A 27,268-nucleotide genomic window follows, 5' to 3' on the forward strand; every position below is an offset into this window, starting at 1 on the left:
AGTGTTCATGTAAAATATTATCAATCATATGCAGAGCCTCTTTTTAAAACAAAAAAGATCCTGGAACTCACTAAAAAAATAATCCAAATATCTTTTAAATATTTATTACAATACCATATTTTATCATATTGACGAATTATATCAATATAGATTGTAATTATATAAGCACAAACATTGTTTTGTCTAATTGATTTTGAAAATTAAAAGAAAAAAAAATATCTTTAAAAAAAGGTGCCGGAATGCTGTTCCACCGCATTACATGGAAAAAAAGCCCTGATTACATGTAAACTGAAGGGAGTGTCTTCTAGATAATAAATATAATGTGCGCTAGATTGGTTTGGCAACTCTGTATGTGATCTCTTACTATGGGTATCATTATAATTTATTGTGTCCCGACGCTGAGATTTGGTTGTTTACATTTTAATTGATTGTATAATAAGCAAACCCATTTGTTTATAGTGATATTTCAATCAGCATTTATCTTGTATTTAAAATATTGACTTTTTTAAAGAAACTGACATATTTATAGCATAGAAAAATATTGTGATTGACCAAAAATGCATAACTTGTATTTTAAATTACTTTTATTGGTCTTTGTTTTGTTATGTTGTTGTAAACCAATCTGTTGTTTATATAATAAATTAAAAATTAATTTGAATTTTGTTTTTATACACTACATTTAATAATAATAATAAAGGATAATTATTAATGTCATTTTCATAAAATGCTATCTTAAGGGTGTTTAGATATCTGGATTTTTAGATTTTATGTGGATATTGAAAGATACTACTTATAAATAGTTGGTTTTGAAGCGAAAATCATGATGTGTTCTACTACATATTTATTGCTACATTTGCATCCCTGATGAAAAAGATAGTAATTATAAAAATAAATAATAAATACATAATGCTTTTAATATTATGTTTGCAACATTGATAACATCTGCAGAAACTAGCTTAAATTATCAATAACATATTCAATAATGGTTGTTCTGGGATACTTTGAGTTTTTCATTGATTTTTTCTAAAGCATCAAACACTTGTTTTTTTATAGGTTCATAGTCTGTTTTAATTGTTATCGAAGCGATGTCTTCGCGAAGAGCGGTATTGCTGTTTTCTAAATTTGCTACTTTCTCTTCCATTGCATTCAATTGACTGTACATTTCATTCCCGTCCAATTTTTTCTGCAAAATTAATGAAATGAGTGTTATTTTACTAACTTTTCAACGAGAGTGATTGAATTTTGAAAAAAAAGAACTTCCTCCGCTTGTGTTCACTACTAATGGTTGGACAAAAAAATTGTTTATTGTTTGATTGACTTATTTTAAAATGATTAGTTTGTAACCTGAAGTTCCCGGTATCTTTTAGATGCTTCCTGCACTGCACTGTCTGTAGGTGCCAATTTTTCCTTTAAAGAGGATATTTCGTCCTTAAGTTGTCGCCTCTTAGTTGCACCATTACTTCTCAGTGTGTCCAAATTAGAAAATTGCTCTATCGATTGGTGTAGCGCTGAAATTTTTTCCGGTAATGCATTTACTTCTGCAGCCAGCCGCTCGCGAGTGTCTCGAGTCTGTAATGAGTAATTAACAAACTGTCTGTACAAAAAATAACATTTTGATTGAGGTAGGAATAGTGCAGATTAGAAAAGATACCTTTTTCAATTGCACCTCGAGTCTTCCATATTCTTTAGCGAGACTCTCAACGGACTTGTTACTGTCGTTATCAGCTCCCGACATGGAACTGTATCCACCGTCTCGTTGCTTCAGGGAATCTATTTCATCGAAATTCAACTGATCAAGATTAGAACTCGAGTGCTCCAAAGAAAATATGATATTTGATTCCAATTGGTCGATCTTGGCCTTTTCATCAGTCATATTTTGTTCAAAGGATGACATGAATAATTCCATTGTCTCTTCCCGTTTTTTCAACTCTCTGTACTTCTGGTGACGTTCTGACTGACCTTCTTCTAAATCCTATGACGAAAATTAATGAAATAACATGTGTGAATAAACATGATTTTTGTATTAAAATTTAGAATTAGTACATACTTGTTCAGCTTGTTCGAGAAGATCTTGAGCTCGTTTTATTTCTTGTTTTACTGACTGTGCATTGCTTTCCATTGTAGAAATTGCCGCATTATCCTCCCGAACCTGGATCAATAGATACTTTATTTGTAGACAATTTTCAAATTGCTTGTAATATTGGTTTTATTAAAATATGGTAAAAAGGTTCACCTGCGCTAAAAGCTGTTCTCGTTCCTGGGCTGGTTGTAGCTTGTTACTCATTTCATCTTTTAATTCATTCTTTTTCTCTTCGACTGTCATCAGTTTTCGAATTAAATCTACCATGTGTGTCTTCATCTATCCGGAAATGAGTAAAAATATATTAATATTCTTTAAATTCAATTTATTATAATATAGTTATACAGTATATAAAAAAAACCTGTGATATGGATATTTGTTTTTCTAGATCATTTTTTGCTTTTGACAGTTCCTCAAGTTGAAATCTTGTTTGATCTACTTCTTCTTGCAAGCTCCCTGCCGTATCTCTGAGCTGAAGATACTGTTTTTTCTCCACGGGAGTCATTTCATGGATCAGTGCATCTACGGTACCTTGCTCCTGAAATAATTTATTGCACGGTTTATTTCAGTTACAAACATTTTAGGAAAATAATGCAAAATAAACATAACGAGATAAAAGGTTTTAAATATTTTAAGTATTGTAAATATAGGGAGAGGAATCTTGTTATAATGCACCTTTCCCGTTAATAAAATCAATCTTAATAAAATAATTAAGGAAAAACAATTAATGTAAATATAATTAATGTAAATATTGTAAATATTAATAAAAAATTAATGTAAATATTAATGAAAAATAATTCATGTAAATATTGAAGGATAATTATTATTTACTTTTTTGATCTGATCCGTGATTTGCCGTAATTGTCCTTCTTTCCTTTGCCTCTCGGCAAATACCATTTCAAGTTCTTCTGCCATTTGTTTATTGGAGTTCTCCAATTCACTTGTTTGCCTTTGGATAGCTGTTATGTCTGCCGCAGTCAACATTTGGGCAGCTAAATTGTAGTCAGTTAATCGCCCTTGCAAATCTGTACAAGGTAAGAAATTATTATTCACTTTATCGGATTTCTAGTAAGTTCTACTCATAGTCCTATAGAATTAACATAAGAATATAAATGATACATTGAATCAATAGGAGATGGAAATTAATCTTTAGATTCAGCATGGAATATTTATTCTCAGTTTTAAAATGCTAGAAAAATTTCATATGGGTGAAGTGTCCCAAAATTTTGTCAGTATTATAAGGAACCAAGGAAATTTTATTCTCAAAAAACAAAACTCTGTAAAAATTAGTCAGTGCTGAGATATTACACATATATTTAATATTAACATGTTACTTGGTGGTCTTGTCCTGTGAAATTTGTTAATTCCCATTCAATATTTTTTTTATTGGAAAACTAATACATTTGTATGTACGAGTAGGTACCTTATGGTAAGTAAATATTTCTATAGATGTGGGCAATTTTGACAAACTGTTTATTTATATGCACGAATATAAGACTATATTATAAAAAAGTACGAGTAATTGCCAGCTAACGGTCAAATACTACAAAACTTTTTTTATACTTATAAAAAAAGGGAAGGAAAAAAGGGCAAAATATACTTTATTTTTTTCTTCTTATTAAAACCATTGATATGACATTGCTTTATGAATAGAGATCAATATAATAAACAATCAACACCCTTTTATTTCAGTTTTAATTTTAATTTATTATTAGATTAAAACCAATATTTTTAGCTTTTCCACTTTTTTATTTGACCAGCGACCGGGTTTCGTCGTTACCGACATCATCAGACTGGCAGTTTTAATTTTGTTTAGCAGATAAATGAAGAAATAAACAATGCTTATTATAATTGTTCTCTATACACTGGACAAGATTCGGTTAGTGGCTGCAAGAAAAAAAAGCAACAGTCAAACAAAAAAATGTGATTTGTCCATTGCCTATTCGTGGATTGGACCTGTAAGCTCCTGTGCAAGTTCTCGCCCTCTGGACTCGTAGTGCTTGTTGGCAGACTTCTCTCTCGCTGCCGTGTCGGCCGCTTTGTGCAGTCTCTCTATCTCCGCTCTCAACATCCGCACCCTTCCCCCCAATTCCTCCTCCCAGTAGCGACGGTCGTGAAGCTGCCTCTGTCTGGCAACCCCGGTTCCTGTACGCAAACCGGATAGCCCCTGCTGAGTGATCGGGCGATCCATCTAAAACATCGACCATCGAAATGCATATAGACCGTGGCATACCGAATATATAGCCCATGGGGTAAATTAAATAAATCTTCATACGTGTAGTGGCTCTTAAGTGCTCTGCGAAATTATGAAAACCAAAATTTAATGTTGGCTCATTTACTGTGCGATTTGAGTTGCAAATTGAATGTGTCAATTCACAGCTCAGCTCACAACAGCGGTCAAGATATCTTTGATTCTATATCATCATACTTGGAACAAATGAAAATATCTTGGCAATTATCTGTAAAAATTTGTACAGACGGTGCTCCATCAATGGTAGGTTCAATGTCCTTTCAATGGAAAGGATTTGTGACCCTTGATTTGTGAACCTTGGCTTAGCAATTCGTATGAAGAAATGAGAGTAGCTATATCAAATATTAGACCTAATATCGCAGAAATTTGTAAAAGCCGACAAGCTCAGGTGTCACATTAAATCATTTTCGCAGCAAAAAGTTTCATTGGAGTAATTATGTTTTTATTTATTTTTTTAAAATTAATGTCATTTTTAAATCATCTGTATTCATATAATGGGTTTAATTTTTAATTTAGGTATGCCACGAATTTTCTTTATGATCAAAAGTGCACCCTGACTTCAAAACGGTTCAGAACTACTAGTTTATGTTTTTTTACTGTATATGTAGTAACATACCATATTAATACTAGTCCGGGAGGCAGTTCCCATTCTGAGAACAGCTGTAGGGGGAGGCGCCCCAAAACTGTTGCTGGTGAGACGCGAGGCCGTCCCTCCTCTGTATGCTGATCCGGGACGCATTGCACTTTTTCTGTTTCACATAAATGTCAAGTAAATTATGTAAATTTAATAAAAGTAATTTTATTCTTTAAATTAGGTATTTCCGCCTCTGTAGTGTATGGGTCAGCATGCTCGGCTATCGTTCTGGAGGTCCCGAGTTTGATTCCCAGGGGGGGGGTCACATAAATATAAGTGATTTTTTTTACTCTAATATTTATTTAATATTACTCCGGACCTGAAGCGGAGGGCTGATCACCTTTCCGTCATGTGTAAGATAACACTGCATTTATATGATGCAGTGCCCTTTGCACCGTTGGGGTGCGGAAAAGGGTTTTAAGAAAAAGATAAGGCTATGACATGTATTGTAGTGGTTAGCGCATCTGCCTACTATGGTGGAGGTTCTTGGTTTGATTCCCAGGGAGGTTAAAACATATTAAATGTTTTTATACTTTTAATATTTATTCAATATTACCTTGGACTGTAACCTAAAGCTGCGCTTCGATTGATAACATTGCCTGCATAAATTTACCATCAACTTAACATTGCATCAATTTGATGCAGTGCCTTAAACACTGCATAATAAATGCAAAAATAATATATTTTTAATATCTCTCTAAACTAGTACTAAAGCGTAGGATTGATCACCTTGCCTTCACGTAATTAACACTCAAGACAGCACCGCGTCGATCGGATGTAGTGCCCTATGCACTATTGGGTAAGGATGAGGGTTTGATGATGAAGAAGAGGAAATAAACCAATAAAATAATATAAAATACAATTATTTTTTTCACATTTCATCAAAGATGAAGAAGAATATGGAAGTCTGGGCATTTACGGGGCTGACGACCGTCATAGGCTGGTTTAAGTGATCACTTTACATACGTGTAAAATTCACCTATTCTACCCATTATTGATGAGATGTCAACAAATAATATGAAAATAACTCTTGTGATTGGAGATAATCCAGATTTTGTGAACAAGTATTCGGACACACTCAAAATGTTGTAAATATAAAATACAATCATTACCTCTAAAAATCATTGTTTATGTTGAATGATGAAGAATAGTAAATTAACCAATAAAATAATATAATCATTACCTACCAAAATCATTGCTCACCGCGTTCATTATGTTGTATCTATTGTATATACTGTTGTCATAGAAAAATAGCTCAAATAGCAACCAAATCGATTGGTCATATTTCGTACAATCTATATAAGTCACAACTATTTTGGCGCATTTATTTTGACTTATGTCGCTTGTTATAATAGCGTCTTAAAAGTTGAAGATAATCGTATGGATCGTAATTAATACAACTTTTCTCACCTCTGAGTAATATTTTGAAAACTGGCGCTGCTTCGCGCCGAACCGTCGTGCAAACCTCGTCTGGAAGTCGGTCTGCCTCTCTCCCGGTCAGATTCTGCAATGTCCGCGCGCCATCTGACGGTAGACTGGCGCCCACTTTGCGGATAATCCATATATTTGCCTGAACAGGTGCTATAAAAATTACCTCCCACCTGAGGTGAAAACACGCACGCTTATTACGTTATCGTGTTTGTTGTATTATTGTTGTTATGGCAACGTATTAGCTTCTAAGTTTTGACGCTAGAGGTCACCACTGTATGAACGTTCTTGACTAATCAAAATGATCCTATGATACTTTTATTCAATTTATATATATATATATATATATATATATATATATATATATATATATATATATATATATATATATATATATATATATATATATATATATATATATATATATATATATATATATATATATATATATATATATATATATATATATATATATATATATATATATATATATATATATATATATATATATATATATATATATATATATATATATATATATATATATATATATATATATATATATATATATATATATATATATATATATATATATATTATATATATATATATACATATATATATACATATATATATATATACATATATATATATATATATATATATATATATATATATATATATATATATATATATATATATATATATATATATATATATAAATATATATATTTATATGCATATGTTAGAAAGGTCATTATAAAAATAAAAGACAAATATATTGTATTTGATTTTCTATTTATTGATACAAACATAAAAATATATTTTTCCGACACCAATCTTAATATTAGAGGTTACATATCTTAATTACAATCAGTTAATACAATTCGTAATAGTAAATGTTTTTATAGTATGGGTAAGTAAATTAATATACAGTGGTTTCCTCAATCTCGTCTAAAAATGTTCCTAAAATAGCAAATTTTGCTTTATTCTTTATACATTGTTAATTAAAAGTCAACTGTAGTTTGAAATATTATTTGAGCAGTAAAAGATATAATAATTCAGCTATTTGATTTGAAATGCGTCCAAGGTATTTGCAAATATTACATTTGTATCGTAATATTGAAAACAAAAATGTACAATAAGACTAGTAAGTATTTTATTTTTAATTAGTGATTTATTTGCAAAAAAATACTAATGATTTAATTTGCATTTTCTGCCTTCACTGTTTGCTAGTGATTTTTAATTTAATTTGACTTCGCAATGAGGAATTCAATTTTTAACATATTAAGTTTTTTTTACATTTTCGTATAAAGATATTTATACTTTTTAAATAATTCAAGCGGCCAAGAAAAAGATTTATAACTGTGTATCTGAATGCTAACGAATATGGTTTTCTTTATTTCTTGGCACACAGGAATTTAAACATTTGTATTTTTGTTCTTGTAATTTTGTTCTTATTTTTTGTTGTTGTAAGAAGTTCTAGTCGTATCGAATAATATATCTTACAATGTTTCGATGAAATTCCACATGGCATAAAATAATATTGTGGAATATATATGCACATACTTTTAGAATTATCGTCACTGTAAAAATGCCGCAGTAGGTTATCAAAATGTAAATTAATATATCATGTAGATGACTTGATAAAGTCATTTTGCACGATAATGTTCACCAATATGTCAGACGCATTTCAGTAACTGAATAAAGAAGCTAGTTTTCGTATTATTTTCAATATATAAAAAATGGTAACGATGTTCTCGTATATATTGCTTCGTATATATATTATTTCGAAACAAGAGGAGCATTGTTTCAATAAAGACGCTTCTTTAGATTTGCTTTTATTATAACCGATGTTTTAGGGTAACAATTTCAGTCATAACGTGGGACAAATACAATATATTCTTTAAAAGTACGTAATGCATTAAAATGATTAATAATATCATATTCATTTCGAATTAAGGCAGTGCTTCGTTACTTTATGATTAAATTACTTATAATATTGGCGTAATATAAAAACGAATAATTATGTTAGATATTATTTTAATAACATACAGGTTCGTATATTTGACGAAACTGAGAGTTATGAAACTCAACTAATTACAAGACTTTTTACACTATCTTACTAACTATGTATTTACACATATAAATAATTGATATTGCAATAAAGCCTACTTATAAATAAACAAATGTCGATTATTTTAATGGAGACTTATACGGACACTTTAATGAGCTTAAAGTCCCGAAAATTTATTACTTTCTAATGACCATATTGCAGTTGAATAATAAATTTTGTATGATCTATAAAAGTAATTTTTCATATAAAAAATTCTCAAATCATTTTGATTGCATTTACTCTTACTTTCATTGTATTTGAGTATTAAATTCAAAATTATTTTACGGTCGATTTTTTTTTCTATAACTTTTTTCTATTTGCTTATTATAATCTATATGTATAATAATGTACGTATTTATAATAATAACATGTAATCATTTCGTGAGTACGTTTACATATAAAATTTTTTTAAATTATTTACAAAATAAAAATATTTAAAAAATAATTGGTCCTGAAATGCATTATTCATCATAATACTCGCATATCAATCGTGAACATTCAGTCACTTAATAAATACACCGTTTTCCTTGAATAAAATTACATTTGTGTATCAAATGTCATTTTCATTGGCAGTTGGACTTCATATTTATTTTTTTAAATCATTGACTCCGGTTTACATCCTAGAAATTTATGTAAACTCTTCCATAGTACCTAAAAATTCTAAAAGAAAAATCCTAATTTTATGATTGATACATATTATATGCCTAGACACTTACATGTATTTACAAAGAAATTGTCATTTTAAGTACCACATGTTTAATTCAATGGATGTCTTAAGTGAAAACGACAGAAAGTTAATGGCAGTAAAAATATTAAAAAATACATATAAATGAATAATATAAAAATAAGTCGACTAAACTAAAAATAATACAAAATCATAGAAAACATGATTACACTGTTACGTTTAATAAATTTGACGTAGTACCTAAAGATACGCTTTAAATGTTGAATAGCCTACAAAAAAAACTATTTAATTGTTTTTTCCTATGATAATTATTAGCACAACACAATCTTAGAGTCGTCACTCTCACTTCCGTCTTTAAATGGCATTTTGCGGTATTTTTCTCCATGTCTCCAAAAGATGCATTAAATAAGTTAGTGAAGTTGTTTCGGGATTTTAAACCCATTTCATTTTTGACTGAATTTAGTGAATACGCTTAATTTTCCCTTCTTTTCCCCTAGCTTTAGTTAATTTTTCTTTTCAGTCAATAATCTTTGGGGTAAAAAGTCCTTTTCTTATGGCATGGGGTATGTACAGAGCACCGCAAATTGTAATAGGATTACGCATCGATTGATAAAGGATTTAGTCCCACTCTCCAATGAACATCTGTCTCTGCTGTTGCGGGATGAAACCTCTAGTAGGTAGGGGTAGTCGGCCGTATATCTGATTATATGGCGATATTTCTAGGTGGTCCGAATCTGGAAAATTAAAAATAAATAATTAAAATATTGAAAACACCAAAAATATTACGATACATAAAGGAATTTAAAGAATATGAATATGAAATTTTACACTATTACCTTAAAAGCATTGATAAGAAATGTCATTTATACTAACTAGCATAAAACTTAAGATCCCTTGCAAAATGAAGGTACCTTGCTTTAACATGAAATTAAATTAAACAGTATACTAATATATAGCTGTTTTATTTAAATAATAAAGTTTAATATTTCTGAATTTCTAAAATAAATCAAAATTAACAATAAAATGGACTAAATAAAAACTTATATTTTTTTTAATGAAGCGTAGCGTTTTTATGCGTGACATGAAAATTGCGTATGTATACAATAAAGTGCGCTTTGTACATGCAAGAAATGGAAAAGGAGATAATTATTATGTATCATGCATTACTTGTAAAATATAAGAAAATGAAGCTTCGTTGAGAGTATTGAAATTTAGTTCAATCTGTTTATATAATACAAAAACACGAAAATGGTTATTTGGTGTCTTGTAGAAGACTTATTTCGATCATGCTCTTAAAACTGTTACACATCTAACAAATAAGAAACTGTGTATTTTGTTTAATCATTATTCTATTCATTTATTTTTGTACTTTGTGATTGTGTTATAATTAATTAACAGGTACGTATTAATTCGATTTTATGCGAAATGTCGGAAATCAACAGTTTTTTTGTAGTTATCGCGCAGGTCAACCAGTGATATTTAATATTTTACGAGAATTAAAGAGGACAGTTTTTTTCCTTTTATAACTTTTTGAATAACTGATCCCAAATAACTGTAGATTTATGAACATATTGGGTCACATCGTACTTTTTAAATAAAAAAAGTACTTGATGTAGAAGTAAAATTTAATACTCAAGCAAACGAACATTTTACAGCTAGATAAAGAACACTAGCTATTTTACACCTATGGTAAAGAAGGTATTAAATTTTAAGATACACCAAAAAAAATTCAGAGCGAGAATAATATAAGGGTTAATTTGGAAATATTACTGATTAATTATATATTAACAAAATTACAGTTTTCCAGTCCGAACCGATAACTTTTATTTTTGGAACATCGAAAAGATCCAACAAGGTCGATTGAACTTAGATGATATTGAGTTATTTAATTATTTTTATGCTGAATGATAAAAATTATTTAATTTTTTGAGTACCTAGCCGATTAATTAAAAAAAAGTAATTATTAATTTTTGGCACCACCACAAAGTTATCTCTATAATCTATTGTAATATTTTATTACTTCTATATCTCAGAGATGGTATTACAATGGAAAGATAACATGGAAACAGTGCATATAATTTTAACTTAGCTTGCAGATAATTAAAAAATATATTCTTGAATTTTAAAGCACACTTTCGATCGGACGTATTTTGCGAATTACTTTAGAAATTTGCACACTAAAGGGAGGTTTTCAAATTAGCAAGATTGGGAACCTTGAAACGAAGCGATACTTGTTTGAACCGACATAATAATAATATCTCATTCGACTGCTGGTAGCGTTGGTACTAGGTACGAGTATTATTACTGTATCGGGCGACCTTGCCGCCAATTTACTTTCGCTTTATTTTAAACCGTAGTGTCACGTTACCGCGCACCCTATGTTTATCCTATTCGCAACGGTGTCGGCTGAAACGGACACTAATAAGATATCATTATTCTTGCAACAAGTAATCACGACACTCACTATTTAGTCTTATCGAATCAAACGCGTTTTCAATAATTTAAATAAAATATAATAAAACCTCTGTCTTTTTATAGTTCCATACTAAAACATAATTATCAGTAAGATCAGTGTGAGAATTCTGCTACATCCCTCGTGAACATATTAAGATATTGTGAAACATTTTTTTTCATGTGCGAATAACAGTGAAAAAGAAGTGTTAATGATATAATAAATAAATAAATCCCTTACCGCACCCCAATGGTGCATAGGGCACTGCTTCATATAAACGCAGTGTTATCTCGATCGTTTACACATGAAGGAAAGGTGATCAGCCCTCCACTTCAGGTACCAGTCCAGTGTAATATTGAATAAATATTACAGTGAAAAAATCACTTATATTTATTAAACCCTCCTTGGGAATCGAACCCGGGACCTCCAGAACGGTAGCCGAGCATGCTGACCATTACACTACGAAGGCGGACAATGTTTATGATATAATTTTAATAAATATTGCTTCAGGCATTCAACATGATCAATGGTTAAAAAACGTTTGTATCTCGGTATAGGATTAGGAAAACGGAGAAGTTAATAAAATCAAGGATCGTTTTGCTGTTTCAATGTTATTTGTAATATTAATAATTCAATCGTAGACATACTCGTAACATCAGCAACAGCTTCGATAGTCATCGCGGTGAGTGGGTGAAACATTATCTATCTAAAAAACATGTGTTTCGTAATCTGTTGATCGATCATTCGATCACTGATTTACCAACAGCTACTCATTGTCAGCACAAATTATTATTATCATCAAAGTTCAAGAGCAAATAGTTTTTTATGGCCTTCAAGGAATGAATTTTTAGCAGCGCTGCATTGCAGGCATAGTCTGAGAATGGATCTCCGGTCGAATATTAGGTGTGCCTCCTACGCAAAGAATGTTTTTTTAATCTTACGTTTTAATGATGACTTAATGTTTCTGGTCTACCCACCGATGGAAGGAAGATTCAACTTTTGCAATGGAGAACCGGCAGGAAATAAGACAAGAAGTCGAACCTTTTACGGAATCGGAAACGGCAATCTGTGGGTTGCTCATGAGCAAAGATTTCGACGGTAAATACTGGATCACTTTTCAAAGAAACGGAAATTTTGTAAGAAATTTTTATACAAATATTTTTAAAACTGTAGTATTCTTTAAACATTTTGCTCGGTTTTATGATGTTTTTTATTATTTTTTACGCAAGGGTATTAAAGTTTAAAAATTAGAATTCTTCAGTAAAAAAATAATTACATGCTTTGAATGTTTTCCGTTTTTAATATGTTTAAATGTGGTTTTAAAATGGATGTTTGTTTATGTTATTTTGTTATTTATTATATATATATATATATATATATATATATATATATATATATATATATATATATATATATATATATATATATATATATATATATATATATATATATATATATATATATATATATATATATATATATATATATATATATATATATATATATATATATATATATATATATATATATATATATATATATATATATATAAATATATACATTATTTTTAAAGTATGTTTTAATTTTATTTTGACGTCAACAATGTATTTTTTGGTTTTAGTGGATAATTTTAAGTTTGATTTTTAGTTGATGTAAAATAATGATGCTCGTTTTATTTGTAGGGGTCCTTAAAAATGTCAAAAAATAGTTCCAAGAAAAGCTCTAGAAAATGTCCAAAAGGGTGACAAATAATGAAATTACGAATAGAAACGATAACTTTAGTTATTTTTTTATGTACTATAAAAATTTTCCATGTGGCCGGCATAAAAATAAACTGCGTAATATACGATAGGAATGTACTAATTTATCAATAGTTCTAAATGATAATAATATTCACACTCTTAATTAAACCCGCACAAAATTTAGGTAAGACAAAGGCTTTAAGTGAGACCTCATATTTTTACACAAATATAAGTGTTTTTCATTTCATATTAGGAAACAAATCCAAGATGTAAATATGTAGAATTTAAATCGATTTGTATGACATATTTAAATATATCTATCGAATGTCGTTTGTGCAACGGGTAATTTAAAACTCATTTCCTGAAATGCTAAAACCTTTTGTTAGGGGATAGCTAGTGTCATGTCTCGCGAATGTGACACACCCGTGCAATCAAAGGTTTAGTAGTTGCTGAGGTATGCAGCTGCAGTGGACATAAATGTCAATTGTTGCCATTCCAAGTAACGATCTGTTAATATCGATTGATACTCCATTGTCTCGTAGTTACTATCTCATGGGCGCCAACAGTTAGGTGATTGCGTAAAATAATAATAAAAATTCATATTAATTTCAATACTACGTGTTTTTTTTTCAAATCCGTATCAAACAAAGTTTTTTTTATCACATAAGCTTCTTTGAGCAATTCTTATGTATATTTTTGGATTAAGTTTATAAATCATATCATTTGTGAGTAAAATAAATATGTATGAATATAATACGTTGAGATGTTCTTTCATACTCTATATTGATTTCAACATAGAGTACCATAGATTAACTATACCTTTTGACAAGATTAAATATTTTAAAAATTCAAAATGTATTAACAATATGCGAGGTCCAATACCTTTATTATTTTTTTTTCTTTTTAGCATCCTTAACCACAATATTGTAAAAAAATATATGACTCAATACAAAATGTTATGTATTAATTTGTTTTATGGAGCCTAGAACTATACACAGCTAAGATAAGGTTTTTTGTTGTTGTTGTAGATATTTTTTTTTGATTGAGTAGTAAATAGTAGCTGAATACTGATTTTTACGTGACTCATTTGATTTATATTTATTTTACATGTTACTTTGTTAAGTAACATATAAGAGATTCTTTTGCAGAATCAGGCGCTTCGGGAAGAAAGAGCTTGCAAACACAGCTCAATAAAAGGTAGTTTACGAAATCAGAGTAAGTACGACGAACGATTTCCCCGCTAATCATTTTATAACGATACTTAACCGCAAATATCGGCTGAATACAATTTATTGTGGTCGGTGAACTATTCATCTAGTGCGTACAAAAGACGGTAGGTTAATTTAGAAGTCATGTAATGGAATCTGTAACGATCACAATCCATCGGTGATATTAAGTCGTGACCGGACTATCATTTGTCTCTTTTCCGTCTGAATGGAATGACAATGGAAAAAGAGAACGTTTCTATTTGCAAAGTAGGAAAATACAAAATACTATGTCACCAGGCGTAGGTACCGAGTTCTACTCACTGGTCACTAGTCATTGCTCACGTACGTGACCACGGAACTACTAATTGTCGGTTTCTGACTCTATTTTTACAATTATATTTGGAGCAAAAAGCGACCATTTGACCAAGTGACTTTAGGTCGTTAAATAACACATTAGAAATTTGGACATAATGAACACAAATATTATAATGCCTGTTCCTAAATGAGGTTGAGAAACATTCTATTTAAAATAATTAGGGTTGGGTTAACATATAAAAAATATATATATTTACATGAAATTTATTGATGACTAGCTGTATCTGGCCACGCGTTGCTTGTGAAGCAATGAAAATATAATATAACAAATCTACGAAACAAAAATGCAGTCGAATCATCGAAAATGACAGAAAGTGACAGCAGCTGTCAAGAAACACGTTGTCCGCCATGAGCGATGTTACATATTACGTGTGTTGCTGTTACGTTCCACAGATGGCGCTTCCATTTTGGTAAAAAAACTGTCTACGGACAACTATGTTTTTACCCGTCGCAGGTAAAAACAGCTATCCCAGATATATATGAAAACATGCTCGTATTTCGATGCAACGTTGCAACGTTGAAATTTAAACACAACGCGTTGTGTTTAAATTTCAAAGCAATCGGTGAATAACTTTAAGAGAATTATGATTTTGAATAAAACGATTACATTTTTATTTTTGTAAAAAATAATGTCTTCTAAGATACTTTTCTTTATTTAACTTTTCGATATATGCACATGAATTCTTAATTAATATCCGTTAAATGAAAAAGTAGCAATGATTGTAAAAAAATTGCCAATATTTACTATCGTATTCGTGTTTTGTACATTTACCACATAAGTGATATGATATAATGATTAAAAAAATAAAATACGTAGAATAGTAACCCACCGCCATACTTTTAAATTATCAAGGAACACGATATACGATTATGAAATAATATGAACGGTTTATTTCAGTTTTCTATTTGCACAAATAATGTTTGTTATAACTGTTATGTAACCGAGACAGAATGATTGAATATTAAACGTAATAAACATGTCAAACGAGTATGAAAATAATTTAGACTTTAATGGCAACCATAAATAAAAGTAAACGCATACTAAATATCGGACCGCTCGAATCAGGACCGATTACCATCTTCGCCTAATAGATGTTTTAATAAATGAACCGCGGTTTCACGAAACTTGTTTACTTGATATATTGTATGTACGTATTGTATTGTCATCAAATAAAAGATACCTGCGGTGTGCCAATATCATGTTTCTGAGTCAATAATATATATACCAAAATTGTGCATACTAAAAATTATCGGACCTTATTTCATGCTTCAAATTAATTTTATGAATATATGAACGAATTGGATACTTTTCATCATCATGAAAAAATTCATCGATTTTTTTGACACATAAATATTAAATTGCTTTGGAAAATTAATGGACAGCTTTGTGTAGCATTGTATACATTAACATTTTAAAAAGTGAAATTTTTTCTTTTAATCATTGTGAAAAAAGGTAATGCACTATTTTGACATCTCAACATAGATAAAAAGAATATGGAAGTCTAGGTATTGACAGGGTTTAAGACCTGTCATAGGCTGGTTCAAGTGATCAGTTCTTCTTCATCTATATCGAGATGTTGAAATGTAAGAATAACTCTTAAGTGGAGAAACCCAGATTTGTGAACAAGGATTTGGAGACACACAAAATATTGTGAGTGGTGAAATATGTTTATAAAAAACTAATTTTCTAAATACAGTTTAGCCGACAAAAACTCAAACCAGTTGAGTAACCAGTACATGTAAATATTTTCTTACATGTACTCGTATATCAAAAATATTAAAGATTTTTCTCGATGATGAAAAATCAATTTGTTATAATGTTAAACTTATCCAAAAGAGCTCACTAGTTGGATGTCTGTGCGTGATTTTTTAGTCTGTACAGTTTTTGCATCTTTATAGTGAGTGTACTTTAATATATTTCGTTATATTTAAAAAAAAATACTATCGGAATTGAACTCTACATAGAATCAAGCTTAAAATTTGAACTTTATTCGAAACCTACGGTTTAGTATAGCAACTAGATCGATTCATCATTTGGGTGTGCACTGATGTAGGTACTAGCTAGTTCAGTGTTGACGCGGCGGGTGCCGTAGTGGTGAGGAAATTAATGGCAAGTTTTCAGCCGTTAAGTATTTCCCAACAGCCCGACAAGTCTGGCATTTCAGGAAGTTTAATATCGAGAGCGTATTTGTGCACCGGCCGGCCGCTCGCCGCTCCGCGTTGCGAAACGTGCGCGGCGCTGTGCGCGGGCGCTGCCTCGAAGAAACTACCGGAAGAAAGATCGCAGTTCATTATTTTTTTATTGGAAATTTTGGAATCATTAATTTTATTTTGTTTTTCATTTTGCAACGGATTGAATTTAGCGGCGTTGCACAAAACTCGAATGAGCATCGCGATCGCCGCAAGCGGAAACAGTCTTATATGTAATATTTACAATATATGTACATATGTAGTAGGTATACATACGTATTACTTACCTACATTGGTATATGTAATAAAGACTTAACGGTACAGTAGACATAAAGCAATCAATAATGTAAGCACAGTAAGAAATTTTTGCACCGTTTCATTTATACACAATATTTTTAAACGAAAAACGATTCATATTGCTTGTAGTACCTACATAAACATTAACGACATTGATTAAGTTTGTTAATATTTTTTTATGAATAAAATGGTGGATGAAGTTAATGACAATGTCGAAAATTAAATGATTATTTAGTATGAATCATATTTGAAATGTTGATGCGATTTTTTATTGATAGAATATTATAATTATATAGCCGAAAACGTGATTTGATTGATACATTCCAATAGGCAGAATTATCGTAGAAGGAATAAGTACGGTAAATTTGTATTTGACTTTAGGAAATAATAACAGTTCGTTACGAATTTTATATTATATTGTTTTATTTCACCATTTGAAGTTGAAAGTAAAATATAGATATCGATCTTCCCCGCCTATAAGTACCCTTTGGTTTAAAAAAAAATACTCGCCAAAGGTGTTACCGCCTTAAACTTAAGCGAAAAGGTTTTAAACTTTTAACACACCTTAACTTACAAGTTACAATAACATTTACTATTAAGAAATAATTCATTACATAAATGTAATATTTTTAATCATCGATTCCTTTCTTTACACGCATGATGTGGATATTGAAAACTTGACTTGGATAGCTATCCAACTTGGTGAACTTAATCTCAAATGAACCTCATGGAAATTTATGAAGCAATTCGAAAGCCCGATTAAAATACATAAGGATACCTTTTTTATCGACAACTTGTCGAATAGATAAGTCACAAAAAATATATCCGATTTGAGCACGGAAAGACACGCTTGGCGACAAATATAAAATCAATTAAGGCTGCAATGAAATTGATCTTGCGACATATATTTTTTAAATGAATTGATTGACAGGTAGACAATGCGAATAAAAATAAAAACCGTACACAGGATTTATTTTCTTTTCAATTGTTTCTCTGTAGTTTTTGAAAGTTTTAATTGTAATGAATAAACAAAATATACATTAAAAATACTGATTGATTGAATGTTATGGAACTATTTTTTAATTATCAATTTGTAATTAGAATTTCCGTTTGTCGAATGTTTATCGACTAAATAAAGATAAAAATCTTGAAGACAGTTAATACTCCATGAAATAACAGTCGCGTAGCTCTGCTCTGGTTTGGACAACGGTGATGGAGATGCCGATGATTTATTAATAAATGTTCGCGTGTCAATGTCTGGGTTTTGTTACGTCAGTCACCTGTAGTGATGAGACAATTCACCGCATGACCGAAATGATTGTATGAGATCGAAAGCACAAAAAGTGAAACACATAAATACCAGGTTTAGCACAAATGCGGGTGGTTCGTTCAAGTCGCCCGGCCAGGAACATTCGGTCTGGCCGATTGCCCGCGCTGAAGACCTCTGCGGAACTTGAACTCGACACAGGACACAGTTAAATATCTTCGATTGTCAGTCATCGGTCAGGAAGCGGGTTAGGGTAACACAGTGCGTGTGAGGGGTTGGCGAGATGGTGCCTCGGTAATCGTGTTTTATGTACAACTTGCTCAGATTTTCTCATAATGATGAATCTGGTTCTTTGCGGTGTGTGCGAGAAGGCTAGTGATATATTATCGACACTGGAAGCTTACTTGAGGATTCTGCATCTTTTAATATACACGTAAAATTACGAACGATAATAATAATAAAGTTTCATAACTTAAACTTAAATTTTAAAATTTAAAACAAAATGCGAGCGCAATAAGCGAACCGATAGTAGAAGAGACCTTCGGATGAAAATTAATAAATAATTTTCTGGATGCCATGCAAATTTTGGATCTTAAGAAGAGTTAAGTCCGCGAAGCTCGAAGGTTGTTCCTCAGCAGAATCCTCGGTCTCCCCTGCTAAAGGGTGTGGCGCTTATCGCGCCGCGAAGTCTTCCAAAGTGTCTACCGCGGCTGATGCAGGAACCTCAGTTTGGCATGGTCGGCCGCCTTGGCTCCCCGGATCTCATTGGCGGACATCTTTTTGTCCCGGCGCCGCTCGGCGCGCAGGCGCTCCTCGTGCTCGAGGAAGTCGCGCTCGTGCGGGCTTTGCGCGCCGCCCCACAGCAGCTCGGGTTCATACGCACCGATGCCGCTCTCGTAGGAGCGCGCGTGCCAGACGGGCGGGTGGTGCACGTGCGCGTGGTGCAGCAGCAGCGGGTGCGCCTGCGCGAGGCTGTAGCGCTTGCTGGGCGCGCCGACCTCCTTGGCGGCCTTGCCCGCAGCGCCCACCGCCGGGACGCCGACGCCGACGCCGTTCGCCTTCACGAAGTTGGGAACGCGAGCGCGCAAGCCGCAGTAGTAGGGGTCATCTGAAACAATATCAACACTCAAATTAGACATTGCTAACCTCATCAATACCATTTTATTTTTCATTAATTGATTCGAGAGCCATTTTGTGGTAGTATCTATTCATGTTTAATTTAAGTTTTGTTTGGTAAATTACACTATTTTTTAAAACGTTTTTTTATGCATTCCGTATCATTTTCATTTCGAAAATTCATATTCTACAACAAAGATGTAGAAAAAGACAGCAAAAAATAAGGAAACTGATTTTATTATTGTTAGAAAAAGCATATCGATGACTTAATGATGATCACATAAACGTACTATAATTGCAGATTTTTTTAAAAATATTTTAGGAGATCTTTTTGCGCTTGTCATTTTTTTAAGTAACACTGTTTAACATGTCAAAAACAAGTTGATATAATTTAAATAAACGGTATAAAACAGTAATCAAACACAGAATAAACACGACAACTACATGTTGTTTTCAATAAAATGTTTAAAATTACTCTACTAAAAAAGTTTTAATGAGTACATTTTTGCATCAAGGCATCGATATTTATGTATAGGTACCTTTGTACGTGTACATTTGACAAAAAATCCTTGGTAATTCAACATTAATAGGTAAAATGGCAAACACGTACAGAGCATTACAATTAAATGGTTTTATTAATGTATTCGTACGGTCATCAGAAAGTGAAAACTCATTTGAATCGATTTGTTTAGAGCCGATGTAACTGAATCACATGATGACAACCAGAGTACTTGTTTCAAATTCAAGCAGCGCGTATCCTATCAGGCACTATCTACAATTTCTGAGTATCAGGCGACTTTCTCCCCTTAAATAAACACAAGTCATCACATCACCAACGGAATGTAGGGAGAGAATAATGAGTCTCGTTAGGTATCGCCTTGCTAACGAAATCTGTCAAACTAACTTCGTTATAATGGTATATAGTAGGTACATACGCGTAAAAAGATATATAATAATACACATATGTTACGGCTTTTATTATATATTTATTTTTTGAAATTATGTCTTTGATGAATTTTATTATAGTTTAAAACAAGTTTAATTTAAAACCTGTGAGCTTCAAAACATGCTATTATGTACATTAATTAAATTATTAGGTATTCGTAAACTTTAAACTAATCAAAATAGGATTGAAATATTATGTTGTTAGGAGTAGAAAAAAATAGCAAAATACTCAAGGGCAATTCTTAAATATTGTCCGAAAAATAGATAATATTATAATAGTTTAGCGATTATTTATAAGTGAGTAATTTGATGTGTTTTTGGCGTCTTTGAGTGTAGGTTTAAAATTGATTTGATTTTTTTTATAACCAAAATAATTGGATAAATATAATTTTCAGGATGTAACTACTTATTTGCATAAAAAAAGCAAATTATTAAAAAAATAAGTTTTTTAAAATTGAATTAATCCTGATTGTTACTAATATATATATATATTTATATTTATATAAAAATTTAAATTTATAATAATTATTTATGTTTAAATTTATGAACGAAATCTTTTTTTAAAGATTTTTTTACATTATAGGTCATTATGGTTTCCCTGCGTCTGTTTTCCCCTTAGACTTATAGAGAATGGTATCAATACAGTAGTGAATGTTTACGTCATAACATACAATATAATTTATTAACAATACATTACAAATTATTACTTATCGCCTCGAAAAAAGTGTACGGATGTTATAAGCATTTTCGTTTGATATCATTTTGAAATTCTTCAATGATAATTTCTTGCGTATTTCACAGCTTTCTCCGTTTTGTTGACGAATACGACTCCCTACGTTATACAAATACACTCTCATCTAATCATTGTATCACACGCACGCAATAAATCATCGATAAGAGTACCGACTTAGTAAGAATATCTCGGTAAATGTTACAAGTAAACGTAAATACAAATATCTGCCTGACATTTCCTTAACAATGGGCGAAATTGAAAAGTCGCTGGAATAGAAAGCAAATGAATTATGCCTACGGAGATCATCGGGGAATCTTTTCCTACATGGCAGTCACTCTCTTGTCATTCACACAATGCTAAACGCCATTTCGTTTAATAATGAGACTCGTAGGCGCTATTATTTATATTATTAGACTGGCAACATTGTTCCCTCTAGTTAAACTGTATCAAAACGCGTGTAAATATTTACACATTATTTAGGTACTCGCAATATCCCGTGGCCATAAATTATAATATGAATGTATTCAATAGTGGAAACAAACGCTCTGTAATACACACGTATGATTAAAGACTATCGCATATTTTGTGTTGTCGTTTAAAAATCCAAAAAAAATTCCGAAAGTAAGGGGAAACAATCCTTAGAATAAGGAATAAACGATCCATCTAAGGATTGTTCGAATAAGGCGAGAATCCTATTTCAAAGGTGTAAAGCTTTCGAGTGATTTTTTTGAACCTGTTAATTTTTTAAAAAGTAAAATGTTTTGTTACTTCCTTTATTATTTAAGTTAGCTTTAATATAAAAATGGACAAATGAAAAATTCAAAATTTAATACATAACACCCATACATAGAGTGCATGATTGGGTATTTTTAATAAAAATGTATACTATTTACATTAGTTTGAAACTAATTAATTTACTGTTAGATATCAATATTTATATAAATAAATTTACGACGGTAAGTACGGAGATTGAATGTGACTGACTTTAATTTATTTATAAAAATAGTAATGCCGTAATGTTATTCTCTACCCACTTAGTTATCATTATATTGTAATAATACTCACAAATTATTAACGAAAAGAGTTGAACATGATAAATTATTATTTTTTTTACTTTACAAGAATCAATAGTCTAATGGCGACGGAAAATGTATACATTGTGTTGTATTCGGTTCAAACGACACCGCTTCTATTAGAAGATGTGGCCATTACCGCCGAAAGTGACATTATTTTAAAAGTTGAATGGTTCGAGAAGTCAACGGTCAAATATTTTGTAAAAGTATCTGATGGGCCAAAAAAATCATAGCATTAATCAAAAATATTTTATTTTATAGTGTGCATCGTATCGATCACCAAACAATAATAATATACAATATGTTCACGAAATGTAAGCGAACTCCTGAATGGAGAAACCCAGGATTTATAAACAAGGATTTGGATCAAGCAACATGTTGTTAATTAAGAAAAGAAGTTACGCGTTATATTTTTACTGCAATATGAAAGAGGTTGTCTTATTTCTACATATATTTAACTTGTTATAATGAGAATGAGAATGTTTAATAATGCCCAGAATGGTGAATATTACACTATGTATAAAGTGATCACATAAACCAGTCTGTGCCAGGACGTAAGCTCGGTGAATACCCCTTACCATTTATCCCTTTCTATAAAAAGATGATATGTATCTATTGATATATCTAATATATCTTAAGTACGATTGCCAATCATAAAAAGATTGGTAAATGTTACACAGTTTATGGAGTGATTACTCAAATCATCCAATAACAGATCGCAAATACTGAAATTTCATATTCCGATCTCAATAACGTATTCATCTATGTCGAGGTATCAACAAAAATCTTTCTAAAATAGTTCAACGAAGCTAATGGTTCACATAGGATCTCATTAACGCCTCTTTAGTACCAGCAATTACATGAACTGTCATTCGATACTAGAAAAAATGTGTACATAAAAGGTTTTGAAAGCTTTTGTTGCTAGAAAAACAAGAGAACCTACTTAGGTTTGTGTTTTGTATTATGGAAGCTACGTCTCGAGATAGTTCCGAGAATAATCACGTACATAAATCGTTCCACATAGAAGATGGTTTGCTCGTGAGAATTCCGTGTCGCTTGCACAAGACGTTTGAAGATGGTCCATAATATCTAATAACATAACGAGTATAGCTGCAGTATTCCGCTCCCTCAGGTCTTCTTCAAGTGCAGTTGGTTGCGACATTGCAATATCTCGAAATTGCAAAAGGATTATCTGCTCTATGGTATTCACTTAAGGTGCGTCGACATTATCTATGTAAGTAGGTACCGACTTGTGAGAAGTAATTTTCAATTAGAGGGGTTTAACTCGACGTTACTTAAACGATGTCAGCAAATGAATACTCACGGCCGCAAGTGATTGAAAAATCAATGGTGTAAAAACATTTGCAAGTATAAAGAATAAAGCAGTTTTTCAACATCAATTATAAAAATGGTAAAATGCTATTTTTTTGACATTTTATTTTTATGTAAGATAAGTTCCACAAAGAAAATGAAAAAGTCGAAAAGTCAAAAAGTCGAATGGTGAGCATATTGTCCTCTCAAGATCTTTAAAAACTATGCTTCTCAGCATAATATGTATGTCTCTACTAGAATCAACATCACACACACACACTCACTCTCGTACACACATGTATACCTTTAATGTTTTGTTTATCATATGTTGCTGTTGTTAACCCAAATAAAAAAAAATATTTTTATTTTTTATTTCATGTTACTGAAAATACAACGAAATAAAAAAGCATTTGAATATATGTGGATAAATGTCTCTACTTGCATAAATACTTTTATATCAATAAATAAATAATAATAAATCCCTTACCGCACCCCAATGGTGCATAGGGCACTGCTTCATATAAACGCAGTGTTATCTCGATCGATTACACATGAAGGAAAGGTGATCAGCCCTCCACTTCAGGTACCAGTCCAGTGTTATATTGAATAAATATTAGAGTGAAAAAATCAAAGTTTTTTACTGATATTTATTGGTGGAACTGCGTTTTATAAAATAAAATAATAACTATTTCTCACATATATTTTATTTGACCAGTGACCTGGTTTTATCGTTATCAATATCATCAGATACATGACTGATGATGTAGGTTAGTATTTGATTTTATTAATAAATATTGTTTAAAACATCACTGTTTCGTACCTGAAATATGGTCTTATATTTCACTCTTGGTCAACATTTTATATAAAATTTATAAAAAAACTTTGGATAATTGAATATCTCAGTATGGAAGTTCAATTTCCTAAGGAGTTTAAAAAAATATGTACTTTATAAAACCACAACAAAAATCCAAAGTATATTCTAAAAAACATAAAAATTAGGCGTGAAGTGACGCCGGCTCTCAGCGCAGCCGAACGTTAACTGAATTCTATTATTGCGAGTAAGGCCATAATGTTTAAGGCGTTTAGTGGTTTGTTATTGTTGTTATTAAATATTTTTTTGCTGATCTTACAACATAAAATATGGATGATAATTAAAGAACAGTAATCTGCTACAATTAACCCATATTGCATCATTTAGCAATTTTATGAATAAATAAAAGAATCAGAGTAATTTATTAACAATCTACGTTTACAAGACACAGAAATCCCAGTTTGTTGAACACTTATATTGCCTACTCACAGTAATTAAATTGTCAATACAGACTAGTTTAAATACAAGATAATCTATTGCCTATTACGTACAACTATATTGCATTAACGAGGTTATTAGACAATGTACAAAATAAATGTAAAAAAGCAAAGCTGCTACGAAATTGTATTTTACCTTCGAACGAATGATTTCGAATGATGCACGATGGTATTTACTAATCCACATTCCGTGCCTATTCAAGTAGGTATAATATAAGCAATTTATTGCTAAACGGCATTCGTTTAAACATTTTTAAAATTGAAAATTTGTATAATGTGATTCTCGTATTATTTATGTATTTGAAATTTACTTTGTGGAATGACATGAAGATTTTTTTTTTATTTGATTTAATTTTTATAATATACAAGTTCTTCAAAATTGATAATATATTATACAAGTGCTAACTAACTAACTAACTAATTAAATAATTAACTAAAGTGCTAACTAACTAACTAACTAATTAAATAATTAACTAAAGTGCTAACTAACTAACTAACGAATTAACTTTGTGGAATGACATGAAGATTTATTTTATTTTATTTTATTTTATTTTTATAATATACAAGTTCTCCAAAATTGATAATATATTAATAAATAATAATTATACAAGTGCTCTATTTTCATATTTTTTAAATATGAAAATAAAGCACTTGTATATTATCACATTTGAATTTATTAATGTAAATACGACTAGTTTCGAGAATAAAAGATGTTCTGATCATCGTCCACCTCCGTAGTGTAGCAGTCAAAGCGTTTGGCTACCGTGCTGGAGCCGGGTTCGATTCCTAGGGGGGTCAAAATAAATATGGGAGATTTTCACTCCCATATTTGTTTAATATCATCCTAGAAGTAGTAGTACAAGAAGCGCAAGGTTGATCACCTTGCAATTGACGATCAAGATAACACTATGCACCATTGGGTTTGGATAAGGGCTAAAAATTCTTTTATATTTATTCTCAAATTATTTTTATAGTTCTTATATTCTTTTGGAAACAAAATAAATGTTAAGATATTTTACTATTGTTCACGGAAAAAAACTGTATTATTTTATGTAATAGAGATAAAAATTTGAAAGGAAAATTGAGAGCTAACATTAAGTTAATACTTAATAATATAAATCTTATACGAAAATTAAATCAAAGAGTTTAAATTTCATTTTAATCTTTTAAAGGGGGAAATGAATAAAAATGAATAAAATTTATAGTTGAAACAATGTAAAGAAAACAATATTGTATATTTAAGCAAAATACGAATTAAAAAACATAGTAACATTAGACGAATTAAATTCTTTCCAATTACTTTTATCGGTATAAATACTCACTTCTCTCAACTAATATTTTAGATAAGACACCCAAATTTCTCGTGATTTGTGATACATGAAATATTCACACGTACGATTCGATTTTGAAAAATCACGCGGCATCTCGTTAGATGAACAAAAGTGTAGATATGTAGTTGACGAAAATACATTTATTGAATTTTGATCAAATCACTTTTACAATCAGGAAGATCTACATCCGAGTCGGACATAAACAAATCGAAATTTTAGGTTATTGACGTCACGATCAGCTTTCGATTAATTTGTATTGCCGAGAGTGAGTTTGGTTTCACATTCCTTTATAGCATTAACACACTTTAATGCCACACCGGTCCATATTATTCAAATCACAGTCAATTCGTTAGTCAAGTATGGGAAATCTGAAAGGTGATGTCAGAGTTCAGCAGACTGCTCGTACATACGCCAATGACGAAGGGCACACATTCAGAACGTTCAAAGAAGATTGATAATACCTTCATACGTATTTAGCATTATAAATTATACATGCATACATATTTATCAACAACAGTTATTCATCAACTATTTAGACCTATAAAGAGCTTTATAATTTATAAGTCTATATTTGTATCTAATAAATCACAGACATGCTTTTATTTCGTATTCCATACTCACACTTCTACATACAGTCAACCATAGTTAAAATAACAATTTGTCATCATAAAGTGATGTGATTATATTTTTCAGAACAAGCACTCTGTAAAGAAAATTATTTTATGG

General features: G+C 30.8%; 2 protein-coding genes across 7 annotated transcripts in view; both read right to left on the reverse strand.

Moving 5' to 3' along the window:
* Nucleotides 1–93: 93 nt before the first annotated feature.
* On the reverse strand, nucleotides 94–6,542 carry LOC148310736 (intraflagellar transport protein 74 homolog). The gene is made up of 10 exons (XM_088257966.1): nucleotides 6,376–6,542; nucleotides 4,948–5,080; nucleotides 4,037–4,271; nucleotides 2,912–3,105; nucleotides 2,442–2,618; nucleotides 2,234–2,359; nucleotides 2,048–2,149; nucleotides 1,652–1,972; nucleotides 1,345–1,569; nucleotides 94–1,183 (listed from the first exon to the last, which is right to left on the reverse strand). The coding sequence occupies exons 1-10, from the start codon at nucleotides 6,525–6,527 to the stop codon at nucleotides 977–979; spliced, it is 1,872 nt and encodes a 623-aa protein (XP_088114092.1). The 5' UTR covers nucleotides 6,528–6,542; the 3' UTR covers nucleotides 94–976.
* A 2,258-nt stretch (nucleotides 6,543–8,800) lies between these two features.
* Nucleotides 8,801–27,268, reverse strand: part of exp (expansion) — a 239,648-nt gene continuing 221,180 nt past the window's right edge. For 2 of the 6 annotated variants that reach the window (XR_015837370.1, XR_015837371.1), the window contains exons 9-10: nucleotides 18,819–19,833; nucleotides 8,801–9,928 (exon numbers count right to left, since the gene is read on the reverse strand). Coding sequence is in view for 4 of the 6 variants with exons in the window: in XM_088257971.1 (XP_088114097.1) it covers nucleotides 9,898–9,928; nucleotides 19,431–19,833 (434 nt within the window). In the remaining 2 variants the exon portion in view is untranslated. The remainder of the gene's footprint in view (nucleotides 9,929–18,818; nucleotides 19,834–27,268) is intronic. The other 4 variants (XM_088257972.1, XM_088257971.1, XM_088257970.1 and 1 more) reach the window with 4 other exon arrangements.

The sequence above is a fragment of the Brachycentrus maculatus genome, unplaced genomic scaffold (assembly GCF_059751285.1).
Source record: "Brachycentrus maculatus isolate JH-2025_06_01 unplaced genomic scaffold, ASM5975128v1 h1tg000089l, whole genome shotgun sequence".
Classification (NCBI taxonomy): domain Eukaryota; kingdom Metazoa; phylum Arthropoda; class Insecta; order Trichoptera; family Brachycentridae; genus Brachycentrus; species Brachycentrus maculatus.